Consider the following 15,631-nt stretch of genomic DNA (forward strand, 5'->3'; position numbering starts at 1 on the left):
CACACACACACACACACTTTCTCTCCCACACAAACACACACACACAGCACGCCTATCGCAAGCACAGCATGTACTCAATCTCTCTCTCTCGCTCTCTCTCACACATGCACAGGCACACCTGCATGCAAACAAATGATAAGTCCTTATAAGTGTACAAGGAATATGTTTGTCAGTTTTAAAAATATGACTTAAACCCATGAGCTCTGTGTAAACATAGCGTACGGTAGATTAGATAAAGACTTCCTTCCATTGTAACTCCCTGTAACTTTCCAGCCGCGTGCCATTTCGTAGTAATAACCTAGTGGGTTAATACTTGTACTCTTTGGTTCTCTGTAACAGTCTGTTTATCTGACTGCGTGACTGACTGTCTGACTTCCTCTGTCCCCTCTTCTCTATCGCTCCCTCGCTTGATCCAACTGTTCACGATACAGCAGGAGGACCCGTCCGAGGGAAGAGAATCGCAGGTCCCGTCCCTCTGCACACCAGGGGCAGCAGAGCCAGACGGATTGATTGTCCTTGATTTATTTACATCACAGTCAGTCACAGTGGGCTCCGTTTAGTGGAAGAACACGTCCCCGTCCTCCTTCTTTTTCTCCCACCCCTCACCAGTCTGATGTGTGGGCATGTCGGCCTGAGATCTGTGTGTGTATGTGTGCGTCTGCATGGGAGTGTGTCTGAGTGTGCATGTGTATGTGCATGTGTATGTGTGGTACGGTGTGAGGGGTCGGGGGGCTAGGATAAGTCGTTGTTGCTGGGTGTCTTCCCGCCGCCATTAAGTAGGGCCGAAGCGCTGCGGCTCTTGGTCGGTGTGCCGCTGCCTGAACGGGAGAGTTCTGTCAAGTCATGGAGGGAGGGCTCCCTGTACATGGCCACTACACCCCCCCACACACACACATGCAGACAGACACACAAGACAAGACAAGACAAGAATCATTAATTCAGTTATTGCCACTGGTCTTTGTCACATGGGTGTAGTCTGCACAGCTTTGTTCAGTCAGTTCCTCTGCACCTGGGAGATTCAGTTTCCACAGACTAATTAATTCTGATTTTAAGACGCTATTTTATCATCAGAGAGAAATTTAAAGACTGTAACACTCCATAAATGGGTAAATTCTAATCTTAATTTCAATAACTGGCAAAAAAAAATAAACAGTTAACTAAGAGTTCAGGGGTTTTTTTTTTCCTTTTTCCTCACTTTCATATAATGCCTGATGGCTTCTGGTCACTGACATATTAGCCTTTAGGCTGGAAGCCTGTTACCAAACAGTTGCCACACTGAACACATCCATTAGCTGCATTAGCAGCGTTATATGGAGTCGTGTTCATGTCCGTTTGATGAATGTAACTCCAATATTCATTCCCTTTTCAGCTTTGTTTTGCCCTGCACTAAGTCTCCGGGGAAATATGTGTCTCTTCAGCTAACTTTTTGTATCTGCTGTTCGCTGCCGGTCAGATGGTGTACAGTGCATTTTACTGCTCTTTCAATGGAAACAGCTATCTAATGCATCCAGAAGTGGTGATACTAAATGGTCAGAAATGCTGCAGCAGAGTCAGATAACCAATCTCTGTGGATCCATTATCACCTTGCTATGCAGAAATATTGATTATTCCCTCTTTTCCTATTTTCCTGGTATTTTCTTGTTTTTCTGGATGACCGGCACTGGTAAATCAAACCCGAGAATTGGGTCGCCTAACACTATCATATCTGGTGGCCAGGAATGTAATTATTGATGTTTTCCCCCTCCTCGAGAGTATTTGGGCATAAACTTTCCTTTTATGCCATTTAAGACTCAATTATTGTTTTTATTCATGAGTACCCAATCTGCATTTACATTTCAATGTTTATCTTCTGGCGCTGGCATTCTTTTCAGTGTGCTTTCACTCTAGCCTGTAAATCTGTAAAGCTTCTATATATTACCATCTACAATGACCTTCCTTGTATAGAATCCAGTTAAATCTTTTATAAACTAACAAGACACAAAATCAGTTTTAAAGACGATAAGACCTTCAAGCAAAGAGTGCAAATAGCAGATGGGTTCTAAGTTAGTCCAGGAAGGCAGATATTTTCCATAGGTCAGGGGTCCTCTGAATTTTTGGAATCCTAAATCTTCTATAGGGGAGAAAGCTTTCCAAGAGCGGCCCCAAGCTCTTAATCAATGAAGCCTTAGTACAGTTTGCTCTCTTAGATGCTATCACAACTTCATTTGTTTAACCTAACATATACTTGTGACGTAATACATCACAGCCATAGTTTCTAGAGCCCTGAAATTGCGAGGGTCAGGGGTAACGGACACACTGTGTTTGCTTTGCTGGTGTAAATGGTACCTGCACAGTTTTATACTTCATCATTTATGAGCATGACTCACTTTAATAGCGAGTGCTATAGGTTCGCTGAGATTCTGCTTTTGTTTTCACTAAGCTGCCAAACTCACCCCGAGGTGCTCAAAACCATTTTCACAATTAGCTGTCTATTTTGTTCTACATGAACACACGGGGGTTATAAGCTCATCTATAGCTTTTTCCCAGTGTTAACACCGATCGCTGCATATTTAGTCATTAATATTTAAACAGCCCCTCTGGACATGTTTTAAACTTAAAAAAAATTGCTACTCTATTTTTTTTCTTAAAACGATTTTCTTTTTCAACACGTATCTTAATTTAACTTCTTTCCTCCCTCACTGACAAACTCACTGACAAGTTTCATTGGAAAGCAGGCCTACTCTGCTCATTTCCAGACTCATGTTTTTCATTCTTGGACTCTACTTGAGTACCTCTGCATGATTTACAGTTCAAAGACATTCTTGTTTATCTTATGATAGGCCTTTCTGCATCCACTATCTGAAACAAACCACCCCTCACCCAGGAAGACCACCCTCCCTTTAAGCCAGCTTTCTTCTGATTGGCTGCGTCTCTTAAACACAGCTTTTCTCTTCTCAGTTTGAAACCTACAGTAAGCCTTGAACTCGTACTTGTGCACATGCTGAGCTTCTTATTTAAAGTTTTGACTATAAAAAGATGTGTAGGGTCTGACTTTCGAGCTGAGAGAAATGCGAAGGTGAATGCAAAGACATCCTTTTAATGATGCAAAATGATGACGAAAATCCAAGTGAAGCAACAACAAGCAAACAGTCTTTGATGTTTTCTTGGGTTTTTTTAAACATGCGACAGGAATTTCAGAATAAACGCTTCATTTTACATTTAAACTTTTACGTGTTCTGAGTTATTAAGTTGGTATTTAAATCAGTAAGGCTATCAGTCCTACCTTTGAGTGGCTTCGGTATGAAGTGTGCAGCAGGCTTGTTCTTCTTGACATGATTCCCCTTCATGATTCCACCCTCCTTGTTAAGCCCCAGGTACCAAGCCCGGCCCGATGCCTGCTGCCGGTAGAGCATGGAGGAGTAGGTGACATAGTAGTTCTCGAACACCGACTCCTTGAATTTACACTCCGGGGTAAAATGCTCCTGTGAGAAAAATGTGATAGAAATGAGAACAAATCCTACACGAAAGAAGACGAGAAGGTGATAAAGCAAACGTGGCGAGAGTGGAGTGTTAGCTGCTGGCGGCGACTCCATTAAAAAGCGTTCAGTCATTCCACCATATAGTCATCAGTGTATTCATCCATCAGCTGGTCTGCTCTTTGAATCATTATCTCGGCCAGGCTGTATCCTCCGAGAACAAACTGCACCAACTTAGGACAGCTGACATTTGCATTTCCTTATTCCTGCGTCTCCATAGCAACCGGCTACTCCCTTGAATACCAACCAGCCCACTGAGAGAACGGTGGTGCCCAGAGAGAAAGCTGTTTCTCTTCGATATCCATTAATCTTAAGTAAATTTTGATGAAGTTTCAGCATGCATGATCTTGAAATAGATTAAGCAGGAAAACATAAAGAAATGTGACCCGGGCACAGAAATATTGCGCAGCTGTATTCTGCATTTAATATTAGGTGAGAAGATGGAACGAGCGATATCAGTGCTGTGACTGAAGCCCTCACAATAACAACATGATGGACCAGATATTGTGGCGGTATACGTGTCTGCACAGGCGTAGCAGCGTGGCTCTTATTACATCGGGGTCTGTGCCATTCTTCTATTTCCTCTTTGTTAGTTTTCTATCTGCTGGTCTCACAGTTTTGTTCAGATTGCTGTTATTTTTGTTGATTCTGTTGTTGTTATTGCTTCCACACCACCCACCATCAGAGCTGTGCAGCTAAAGTGAGGCACTTAATGCACTGCACTGCAGCCAGCACTACCTTCTGACCTGTCTGAGAAAATGTAGGCACAGTAGCGTTGGAGAGGAGGAGGGGGGGGTGTACGTGTGTTTTGAGTGGGAAAAGACATGAAAACAAATTTTGGGAGCTGTGTGTGTAAACAGACACAAAGTAATCTTCCTATCACAGAATCACTGAAGGGAGATAAACAAAAGGAGGCTGGGGGATGATCTGAAATCAATCCTGAGAAGCCACAATATCAGGAGACAGATAAGGGAGGCTCAGACACTGGATTATAACACCCCGTGGCAGCTGACTCACAAAGCAACACTGTAGTTAAAGTATTGATGTGATGATGTGATGACAATGAGTCTGCTCACGGTGAAAGCTTCTGCTTCATTACTCAACCTGACCCAAAGAGCAGGTTTGAGTCTGTAGCATTAATGACGCTGGTTGTGATGGTGTGTGTGTGTGTGTGTGTGTGTGTGTGTGTGTGTGTGTGTGTGTGTGTGTGTGTGTGTGTGTGTGTGTGTGTGTGTGTGTGTGTGTGGGGTGACCTACAGAGGTGTAGAGAAAGCCTTCGTTGTTCATTGCCAGGTAGAGTTTGGTCTGGACACCCTGGATGGCCACCACACGAAGCCCCACTGGGATCAGGTTGAACACAGCTGCAAATGCACACGCAAAGCCACGCGCACAACACAAAGCAATCAAACAAGCATTCACACAGCGAACACAGAGGGAAACAGAGGAAAGTACTCATCAATATCAATGGCATGATGACACCTTCATTTTGCCACAGAGAAGCTATTTTAGAAGGTTGGGCGCTGAGGAGGCTGAACTACGCTTACAATTTAGCTCCTGGTATTAAGCGTGGGATAAAATTATCAAAAGGCGAGCAGCAGAGCAAGTTTTGGTAAACATTTGATAGTGCAAGGACATGCTTCAACAGAAAAGCCAGAGAGCCAGTAATCAGCGCAATTTCATCTGTCATACAAATGAAAAATGTTCCTGCTAGAGCTGCACTTAATGATCACTTTCAGCTATTTTTTCTACTCAATCACTCATTTAGTCTATAAAATGTCAGATGGTAGTTAAAAGTACCCATTACAGTTTTCCCCACACAGAAGGCGATGCCTTCAAATTTCTGTTTGATTAACACTCCAAAAGCCCTCGAAATATATTCACTTTACACCGATGTGAATCGGAAGAAAAGCGGCAAATCTTGCGGTTAAGAAGCTGTAATCAGGAAATGTTTGACGATTTGCTGGAGAAGTGGTCCTCCGTCGCCGAATGTTTTGAGCATGCAGAGTAAACAGTGCATTCCCGAGCTTCTTTAACGCCACAAATTCAATGAGCTCTGTCTGTTTGTGAATTTTTACAGCATGATTTATAAGCATAAGCTACCCGAGTAAAACTAAGCTGTCTGGGCTCTTCGACACATTACAGCGAATGTGACATTAAATCGCAGACTGTCAGATTTCATTTGAATGCATTTCCAGCCAAACTGGATGAGCACTTAAAGGCTCCACGCTGGTAACAACATATCAGCGTAAAGATTAGACCGAACCATAGCTCTGTGAGTCAGGACCCTTGTTTAATCATCATCATTTTTAGTCAATACTGTTCTTTACAATAACTGTGCATAATATATGAAGACGTGGTTTACGGGGATTATGTATTCAAACGCATTTACGGGTGACTGATTTAATGTGGGTAGGCGTTTACATGATGTATACACCATGTAATCATCTCATTAAAGAGTGTGATTCCTCTGTAGTCGTTCTGCATGCAGACAACAGTTGGTGGCCTGAGAAGTAGCAGAGATTAATGTGAGATGCTGGCAACACCAACTGTGCATAAGGAGAGTGATTGCAGTCTGAACCACAACAACAGAATTGAATTAGCCGTATCAATCAAACATTGCACTGTGTGTGTGTGTGTGTGTGTGTGTGTGTGTGTGTGTGTGTGTGTGTGTGTGTGTGTGTGTGTGTGTGTGTGTGTGTGTGTGTGTGTGTGTGTGTGTGTGTGCGCGCATGTGTGATGGAGAGAATGAAATGGAGTGGGTAAAAATGAATCTGTTGTCTGATTTGGTGTAGTAGCTTTCTGAATGCTAAGGATTTGAACGTGCACTGTATGTTGTGCAGACATTTGATCAATGATTTTAACCAGGAAGCATTTCATATAGAAAGACTGCAGTGTCACCACTTGACATTTGCTAATTATTGACTTGTTGTTGAGTGACTGACTGAATTAAAGTCACTGCAGTAAACAGATTTCCACAAGATGAAACTCAACAATAGGGATGTGGTAATTAAATTAAATCGACCCTTAAAGCAGTAACATGTTGCAACATTCTGTTGTAGCGAGAAGTAATATAGATCTGCACTGAAGAAAGTCAGTTTCAGCCTGTGCTTTGCTTTTATTTATAAATCATGTTAAAGTATAAATAATCTAAATAACCTAGTTCTAGGTTACCTAGTTAACCTAGGTCAAAATGATTGAGTTGGGTAAAATACACACACACACAACAAATCTAGTTAAAGCCAGCCTCACCATAGGTGCTGTCTTCATCCTTGGTTCCATCAATGGTGCCATCAGGCTGCATCTGCAGCTGGAAGCCCTGGCGACTGGAAAGCCTGGTCACAATGCCCTTTAACTGGGGCTCTAAGAGGAAAACAGAAACATTAAGTGCATTCTTTTCTTACTGCTGTCATGTGATCATGCATCAAATCCAGCAGCCTCCAGGAAGCCAGAAGTGTCAGAGGCCCTGATGCTTGAGGGCCCTGACCACCAGTATCGATCCGTGGCAGTTCCACTAAACATTGTGGAACTCATAAAAAAGATGGCTTTTTAAAAATAAATAAATAAATCAGCTAATAATTGACACATGTATCATGAGTAGGATCACTTAGGGTTGTGCTTTTCAACACTTTGCTGTGGGACAATATAAAGTTACTCATGTGAGACGTTTGTGGGTTCATGCAACAGGATTGTGACACTGTCCTCAGAGTGAGGAGTGATGAAGTGATGAAGAACCTGCCTTAGTGATGAGAAAAAAAAATGCTGAATGGTGGCAGAGATGAGGATGGCGATGATGCTGAAGGTGATGGTGAAGATGGACGAGGTGGTGATGCTACCCGCCGGCTATCCGACTGTCCCCACCCCCCCTCCTCACAGACCTGGTGGTCGCCTTCTCTTCCGTTTCTTCCTCGAGCCAAACAACTTGACACGCGAAAACACGTTCAGTTTGCTCGGTTTCTCGTTTGCGCCTTTGCTGTTGCTCGGGCTGCCGCTTCCGCGGCATGCGTTTGCCTTCTCCCGCTCCCTCGCCTGTCGCTTCTGGCGGATCAGGGAGCTGGCGATAGCCGCTGCCCGGGACATGTTTCCCCGGTGGAGTGAAACAAGGCTGCGCGTCCTGGGTTGGAGAGGGCGATCGCGGACGAGGCGGTCGGGGTGTGTGGAGCGCGGGGAGAGGGGTTGAGGGGTGGGGGTCTACACCACCCACGGCTCAGTTCGCATCACACACCGACCGATGCAGTCTCCGTGATTTTAAAAAGCGTCCAGAATCCTCCATCGGTGCGTCCCGGCGCTTCATGGAAGTCGTTAGATCCAGCACCGTGCCAGTGACTGAGCGCTAACGACGCCGCCTCACATCCCCGCAAGGGGTCTGAGTGGCAAAGAGCGCTCTGATTCCCCCCTCTGGTGATTCCTCCGAGTGTCCCGAGAGAGAGAGAGCGTGGACGGAGAACGACGGCGCGTGAGATTCTCCAGGTCCGAGTGGCAAATCAACAGAGTGTAAGCTGGCGTGAACGACACCGGGGGTTGTTGACTATCGCTGCAGCTGCTACTGCCTCCTCTTCTCCTTCTTCTTCTTCTGCTGCTGCTGCCGCTCTGCACCGTTCCCCCGGCGATGCTCCTCTTCTTGACGCTGTCCGTGACAGAAATGCAGCAACTGGGATGTTTGTCAATGAAACAGCTCGGGGCTGGCTCAGTGGGAAAGGGATCATGGTGCAGCCGTGTCGTTCATAAAACTGCTGCAGCCCTGCCCGCCGCGAGGAAGAAGAGTGAGGAAGGGGAGGTGGAGCGGGTGTGTGTGTATGCGTGTCCGTGCAGTGTGTGTGTGTGTGAGGAGAGGGGGTGTCAGATGAGACTGGTGGGGGCTGGACGGTGTGTGTGTGGGGGGGTGGGGGGGGGTTGGGGGGGGGGGGGGGGGTTGGGCAGTGCTTTCTCATAGGGCACCTGTAGCCCCTGTACCCCCACGTGGCATGATATTTACATGATACACTAAATATGCTGATGTGTGATAGGCGGACTGAGAGAGACAGAAGGAGAGGATAAAATGGGAGGTGGGAGAATAAACAATGAAACAAGAGAGGAGACAGACAGGTGAATGAATGAGAGGAGGAATAATGAAAGAGGGGGTGGGCGGAAGAGAGAAAATGAGATACTGAGTGTGTTGGAGAGAGAAAGAGAGAGCGATGCAGAGAGAGAGGGAGACGCTTGTAGAAAATAACCTGCAAATGGATTGGAAAAGAGAATGATGAATGAAAAAGGAGGGGAAAATAAATCCAGTAGAAGACAGGAGAAGAAAGTGCAAGACTATTCCACACATCAGGAAAAATGACGTATATGAGGGGGAACTACATGATAATGAAATAAGAGAAATGAAGTGAAGGGACAATGAAGGAAGAGGGTGGGAGAGAGAGTGAGAGAAAGACCCAGCAAGTGTGCATGAGGGGAAGAAATCAGAAGGGGGGTAGAGAAAGGAGGGGCTCTAATATTTTGGTGCAGAGGTTCACCACTGCTGAAAAGGCTGCAGCATGCAAGAAGGAGGTGAAAAAGACGGCGGCACTTGTGTCTCTGCGAGCTGTGTCGTTCTCTAGATGTTCCCTTTTTGCATTTGCACCAGAGCAGAGGTGCACACACACACACACACACTAGGCAGCAGCAATCAGCCACTCGGTGCATGTCGGCTGGCCACAGGCAGCCCCCACAGGAAAACAGATGCACAGTTGTCAGAGACAAAAACAGCTGCAGTGGCGGATGGTGACTGCTAATTCCAACTGGTACTGAGGAAGAGGAGGCGGTGGACACACAGCCGGCAGACGAAGGTCGACCTGCATGTGGCAACAGCCGCTGAACAGCGGGCAGAGTCGATGCATGCTGTTCTCCAGCGGGAGAGATCGATGGCTGGGGGAGTAAGAGGATGTGGTGAGCAGTAAACTACACGAATGAAGAGGATCCAAACCCAGTGAGCTGTAACCCACTGTGAGGATAAGACAGCTGGAGAACGTGATGGACCGTGGACAGACACTGAGGTCTCCACACTGCTAAAGTGGAGCATTTACCCTGCCGCTGACCGAGGAAGTTGAAGTACCACCGATGGCCTTCTGGTTAGGTAAGGACTCTTGTAAACATGCACAGATAAATATAGTTTTACTTTGCACGCTCTTTGAGACAACACTCAAAAATCTTTCATAACTAACCGGTAAAGTCAACTAAAACATCAATCACATGAAGGAAAACAGCTGGAGCAAAGAAGTGACTGAAAGCTAAATCTAGTTATTCATGTTTCTTTTATGAGCTCACTGCTTTAAACCCAACCACAGGCCTCTAAAAGCTTGAGCCACACAAAATAAGAGCCACGTAAAAAACATCAGATATAAAGTGATCCTGAGGAACATTAACACAGCCTTCAGCCATCACGATAACTCATTTCATCTTTACAGAGAACAAGCAAATCAATAAAATCAACCAACAGAAAAGCAATGAAAAAAGAGACAAGGTACAAAGATTTAAAAATAAATAAATGGCTATCCATAATTAACATCTATTTGAGGTGTAGCTAGAAATGACACAGTGATGTCTGAAATGGAGACAAACAGTCTGAAGAATGTGAGTATTATGTACTCTATGATAAGGAAGTGAAGGTCTTTAAGCTTTGCTTGGAGTTCATTAGCGCCACCAATTGGCAGTTTAAGAACTGAATACATTAAAAAAAAGTTGGAAAAAAGAAAAATACTTAAAACAAAAACAGCAGCCTAAACTTTAAAAAGATTTTTTTAAAAACTGTGAGAAACTCAGTCTAACCACACAAGAGCCGGAAATAGTGAAATCAGCCACGCACAACAACATTCACAGCTTGTGGTACAAAATTCAACACTTTAAATTCTTTGCGACTGGCCGCCACGACATTACGAGGCCAAAAGCTTCAGTGAAATGCTCAGACCCGGAATTTGTTTACCATACCATACCATACCAACTTTATTTCTAAAGCACTTTAACATAAAACCAGAGTTTCACAAAGTGCTGTACATGTTAATAGCATACGTAAGGAAAATTAAAATGAGATACAATAAAATAAATAGATACAATAAATTGAAACATGTTAAAACAAATTGAGTCAACCCCTCTAATCAATGCCAAAGGCTTCAGCGAATAAATATGTTTTAAGAAGACTTTTAAATTCAGAGAGAGAAGAGGCCTGCCTAACATGCAAGGGCAGATCATTCCACAACTTTGGAGCAGCTACAGCAAAAGCACGATCACCTTTAAGTTTATACTTAGTTTTCGGTACCTTAAGGAGTTGCTGATTGGCGGACCTAAGGGAACGGGCAGGTGTATATGGTTGTAGTAGCTCCGAGAGGTAGGGGGGGGGCCAGGCCATTAAGAGATTTAAAAGCAAATAAGAGAATTTTAAAAACAATCCTAAAATGTACAGGTAGCCAGTGGAGTGAAATTAAAATAGGGGTAATGTGCTCAAACTTTTTTGTTCCAGTTAAAAGACGTGCTGCAGCATTTTGCACAACCTGCAGGCGCCTAATGGACGCATCACTAACCCCAAAATAAAGTGCGTTACAATAATCCAGCCTAGAAGTAACAAAGGCATGGATTACTGTCTGAAAATGCTGTTTCGATAAGATAGGCTTTATTTTGGCTAATTCCCTCAAATGAAAAAAGCTAGATCTTACAACATTTGCGCATTTAATCCATCAATGCGTTGTTTGAGTCGCGCTTGGAATATTTTATTTAACGTAAAACTTTGGATGCAAAGTGGAGGAGACCGTGTAAGAAACTGCACTGCAGGCCGATTCTACACTAAAGGGATTGTCCGAGTCTTCGCTGTGCCTTAACGGACTGGTTGCAAACTTATAATAGAATTCATTAACTAAACTCCCAAAACTCACTCAGAATGTTTCTCTGTTGAGTTTCATGTTGTGTTTTTTCTTTTCTTTAAGTTAAGCCCGTGAAATAAACTCAGAGCCGAGGCGATTCATTGTGAATGTGTTTTAAGGAGCCAGCGCGTTGCTAAGGTGTGCTGAAGTCCAGCTGTCCTCCCAACAGAAGGGCGCGTCCTGCCTTGTTTTCAGCACCACGGACAGCGCTTCATCTTTAAACCCATTTTATTTAAAAACAAAACAAACAAACAAAAAAACACGTTAAACTTTTTAAATAGAAAATTATCAACATTAAGTTAAGCATTTTAAATATTCTAAGGTCCACAATTCACATTCGTAATTCAGAAGCCACTTCAAACACGTCCGGCGCCTGAGTTGCGCTGTTTGAACTTAGTTTAGCGCGTCTCGTTTGCACATCTTATTACCAGAACATATTGGTGACATTTAGGCACAGATGTGGCTCCTTTTTCTAGCTAACTTTGTCCTTTCTCATCTTACCTGAAGTGGATCGGCGGAGAGGGAAAGTCATGCTGCGCCCGCGGAGCTCTGGAGCCTTTTGCTCCTGGCTTTTTGCACTTCCTGTTGTGCGCCGCTCGTCGAAAACAGGGCGAATTATGGAAGTTCAAACCAGACAATTCTCCACGGCATTGGATCCATTAAGGCCGCGTACATGGCGTTGACGGGAGATCATTACAGAACATTAGAGGCCATTAAGCCGTTGGAACCGGTCATTAATGATTCATCTCGAGGCCCCGCTGATCTGGCACAATAAGAGAGGGAGAGAGCCAGCAGGCCCTTCCCAAATCCAAGGTATCGAGGAAACGCTGTCTGTGTTTGTTTTTCCTTGTAATGTGGCTGAGACACATTCATCCAAATCTATGTTACTGCAGCCGACATATAAATACTCTCCGATGACCTCTTTCAACACTTAAACACAGTTATTCTCTGTCCAAAAACATGACAGCTATATTTACAAGGGCCTCCTGTGACTATTCTGGTCAGTATCCAAGCTTGTTTTTTGTTACTTAAACAATTCATTTACCAGCAAAACATATGGTTATTTAAACAATTGCTAAAAAAAAAAATGTAAACAAACAAAAAGAAATAATCAGGTTTTAATCCCCAAAATCATGCAATCAGATTCATGTTTTCCATTCCCTCAAAAAGCAGTAAAGATTACAACAGAGACTCTGGTGCTTACTGCCCAAACTGGGGCGTGAGTCATTAAACACAAACCTTTTTAAAATGCCATGTCAAATCCAGCTAAACAGTTTTAACAAAGAGAAGCAGGAAATTTCTCAGCTGCACTTGTTGAAATAAATCAGATTAATAGGAAACAAGGTCTACATCAGATATTGCTCTTTTCAGTATTTGTCACAGCTTAAACTGCACCAATCCATAATTGTAGTCATCGACCTTAAACAAGCTCCAGGCGAAATTCTTATTTATATTTGCTTCTAATTAAACCCTGATTACAAGTTCAACCAGTGGAGCCAACATGCTTCGTGATTCAAATTTTAGGTCTCATATAGAAAACTGATTACACTGTTTCACTGTTGGAGCCTTTCAGGCAGACACACACACACACACACACACACACACACACACACACACACACACACACACACACACACACACACACACACACACACACACACACACACACACAATTCTGTTAAGATAAACAACTAGAAGTGAAACTACTAAAAACTTTAATTCAGAGGCAAACTCACATAGTGTGCACACAAATACACACGCAAACGCACCATTAGTGGCTCTCTCACAGTGGGCTTTCCACATCATAGCACATTAAATAGCAGCCTCACTCAGAGACATGCCCATGAACCATATAGAGACTCTACACAATTATCCACAACTGTGTATTATAAGCCCATTACACTGCTGTGCTCTAGGAGCTCTTCCTGTGAAGCTGCCTGGTAAAAGACAGCAGCATCCATATTACTGACATGATACGCAAAGAATAACAGACAGCAGCAACTGCTGCTGCATGCACTGCAGTACAGAACATCCCTAGTAGGACAAGTAATTTAAAACAAAACCTCTTTGAAGTAACTCTGTAGATTCTGATTTTACATAATCAACATGGGGCAGGGATAGCTCAGTAGGTAAAGTGGTCGCCCCATGATCAGAAGGTCGGCGGTTCGAATCCACTTAACGGCTACCCTGAGGTACCCCTGAGCAAGGTACCGTCCCTACACACTGCTCCCCGGGCGCCTGCTTAGTGGGCTGCCCACTGCTTCACTGAGTGAATGGGTCAAATGCAGAGGAAAAACAAGTAATTTCCCCATGGGGATCAATAAAGTATCCATTATTATTATTTCCAGAGAACCGATATTATTGTTTTTTTGTCTTTCTTTCTTTCTTTCTTTCTTTCTTTCTTTCTTTCTTTCTTTCTTTACCAAAATTCTTTCTTTTCCCCAAAATAACTTTGTAACCTTGGCTTTGAATAGCGAATTACAAAGATGGCAGCTGGCATGTTTTGGCTCAGACTTCAAAGACAGTTTCCTGGGCAGGTAGCCAGTATTTAATAACCTCAATCTATTAAAAAAAAGAGAACGAGAAAAAGAAAGAAAGAAAACAGAAAAACATCTGCAAATGTATTTCCCTTTGGATTTTTCAAACTATGTAATGTCACCAGTTTTGTAAGCGATCAGCCACTGGATGGCACCATCAGATAACATAATGCTGGAAAACAGGAAGCTGAAGGGAAAAGCTATGGGAAAGGCTGAGCAGTACTCTGAGCTCGGAGACAACGACATGTGAATGTGCAGGGAAGGCGGATGCACCTGCACGGCATCCGCGATCATGCCCCGCCGGCTTAAGTATTGCACTGGGTCCTGTGATAGTCATTGTTGGTATGTTGAGCTGGCAGCGGGAGAGCTGCAGCTCTGTGTTTTGTAACAGCAACCGTGTTTGGAATAAACTATGCTGCAAAGCATGTTCATGCCATCGGGTCTGCCGTGGTCATTCACAGTGTGGGTGTACCATGTTTACATCTCTTCGTGAGGACCAGAAATTGAAATATTACTATACTTGTGGGGACCAAAAGTCGTTATGTGGACAAATTCCTGTCCGCATGACTTTGAAGGCATTTTTGAGACTCAAAATGTGGTTTTGGTGTCAGGGTTGTCCTTTGGACAGGATTCGGTTTAGACTAAAGGTTAGGGTTAAGCATTCATTTCTGATGGTTAGGGTAAGCGGCTAGGGAAAACATCTCAATTGATGTCCCCACTAAAATATGAAAACACGACTGTGCATGTGTGTGTCTAATTTATGTTGTGTTCATGAACAAGCCACAATAAGTTGATGCATTTACTAACTGTGACCTCAGTCTGTGCTATGGAGGCATGGCTCTTTATTTTATATACAGTGGGTAAAATAAGCATCGGACGCATCATCAATTGTCTAATTAAATATATTTCTAAAGGTGCTATTGAAATAAAATTCTCAGCAGATGTCAGTAACGACTCATCCACACATGCAGACAAATCAAACCACAGAATTAAGTTATGTGTGATAATGAGAGCTGAAACAGGGAAAAAATGTTGAACAACCTTAGTGATTTTTTCTCATTTATTGAAGACACCTCCTGTACGGAAAAGCAAGTTGCATGGATTGCTCAGGTGTGATTTTGGTTCATTCTTCCATGGTGTTTATTATGGCATCCAAAGAGTTCGATTTTGGTCTCATTTGACTCGACGATATTCTCCCATTATTTCACAGGCTTGTCCAAATGTTGCACATTTAGAGCAACATTTAGACAAGATATTTTAAACATATTTCATCATGCTTTCCTTCATCAGTGATGAAAAGCAAACATCATCTTGTGTGATGATGCATACAACTGTGGTGGCTGAGTACATTACTTGTTTTCACAGAAACAACTGTACCTGCCAATTCCAGGTCTTTCTGTAGCTCTCCACAAGCGCTGCTTGGCTCTTAAGACAACTCTTCTGATAATTCTTCTCACTCCTTTGCCTAAAATCTTGTGGGGAGCATCTGGTTATGTTAAATTATGTTCTTTCCACTTTCCAGTTTTGAAATTCTTCTGTAACCAACATGTTTTGCAACAATAAGGTTGTGACGGTATTGCACCAGCTCTTTGGTTTTACCCATCATGCGATGGTTCTTGTGTGGCACCTTGGTAATGAGGCACATTTTTATAGGCCATCTGTTGGGACTGAACCAGCTGACAGTAATTTGCCCTGAGTGGCAGGATTG

The 15,631-nt window shown here is 43.5% G+C and overlaps 2 protein-coding genes across 3 annotated transcripts in view; one reads left to right on the forward strand and one right to left on the reverse strand.

Moving 5' to 3' along the window:
• fgf13b (fibroblast growth factor 13b) overlaps positions 1-15,631 on the reverse strand; it is an 18,840-nt gene continuing 3,209 nt past the window's right edge. Inside the window, exons 1-5 of one of the 2 annotated variants that reach the window (XM_026181433.1) lie at positions 7,391-8,332; positions 6,765-6,875; positions 4,773-4,876; positions 3,263-3,461; positions 1-872 (exon numbers count right to left, since the gene is read on the reverse strand). In XM_026181433.1, the coding sequence (XP_026037218.1) occupies positions 733-872; positions 3,263-3,461; positions 4,773-4,876; positions 6,765-6,875; positions 7,391-7,592 (756 nt within the window). In that variant the 5' untranslated portion in view covers positions 7,593-8,332 and the 3' untranslated portion in view covers positions 1-732. Of the gene's footprint in view, positions 873-3,262; positions 3,462-4,772; positions 4,877-6,764; positions 6,876-7,390; positions 8,333-15,631 lie in introns of those variants that run through there. The other variant, XM_026181435.1, reaches the window with a different exon arrangement.
• f9b (coagulation factor IXb) overlaps positions 8,928-15,631 on the forward strand; it is a 21,088-nt gene continuing 14,384 nt past the window's right edge. Inside the window, exon 1 of the mRNA XM_026181431.1 lies at positions 8,928-9,609. Within this exon, the coding sequence (XP_026037216.1) occupies positions 9,594-9,609 (16 nt within the window). The 5' untranslated portion in view covers positions 8,928-9,593. The remainder of the gene's footprint in view (positions 9,610-15,631) is intronic.

Source organism: Astatotilapia calliptera, chromosome 10 (assembly GCF_900246225.1).
Source record: "Astatotilapia calliptera chromosome 10, fAstCal1.2, whole genome shotgun sequence".
NCBI classification, from domain to species: Eukaryota; Metazoa; Chordata; class Actinopteri; order Cichliformes; family Cichlidae; genus Astatotilapia; species Astatotilapia calliptera.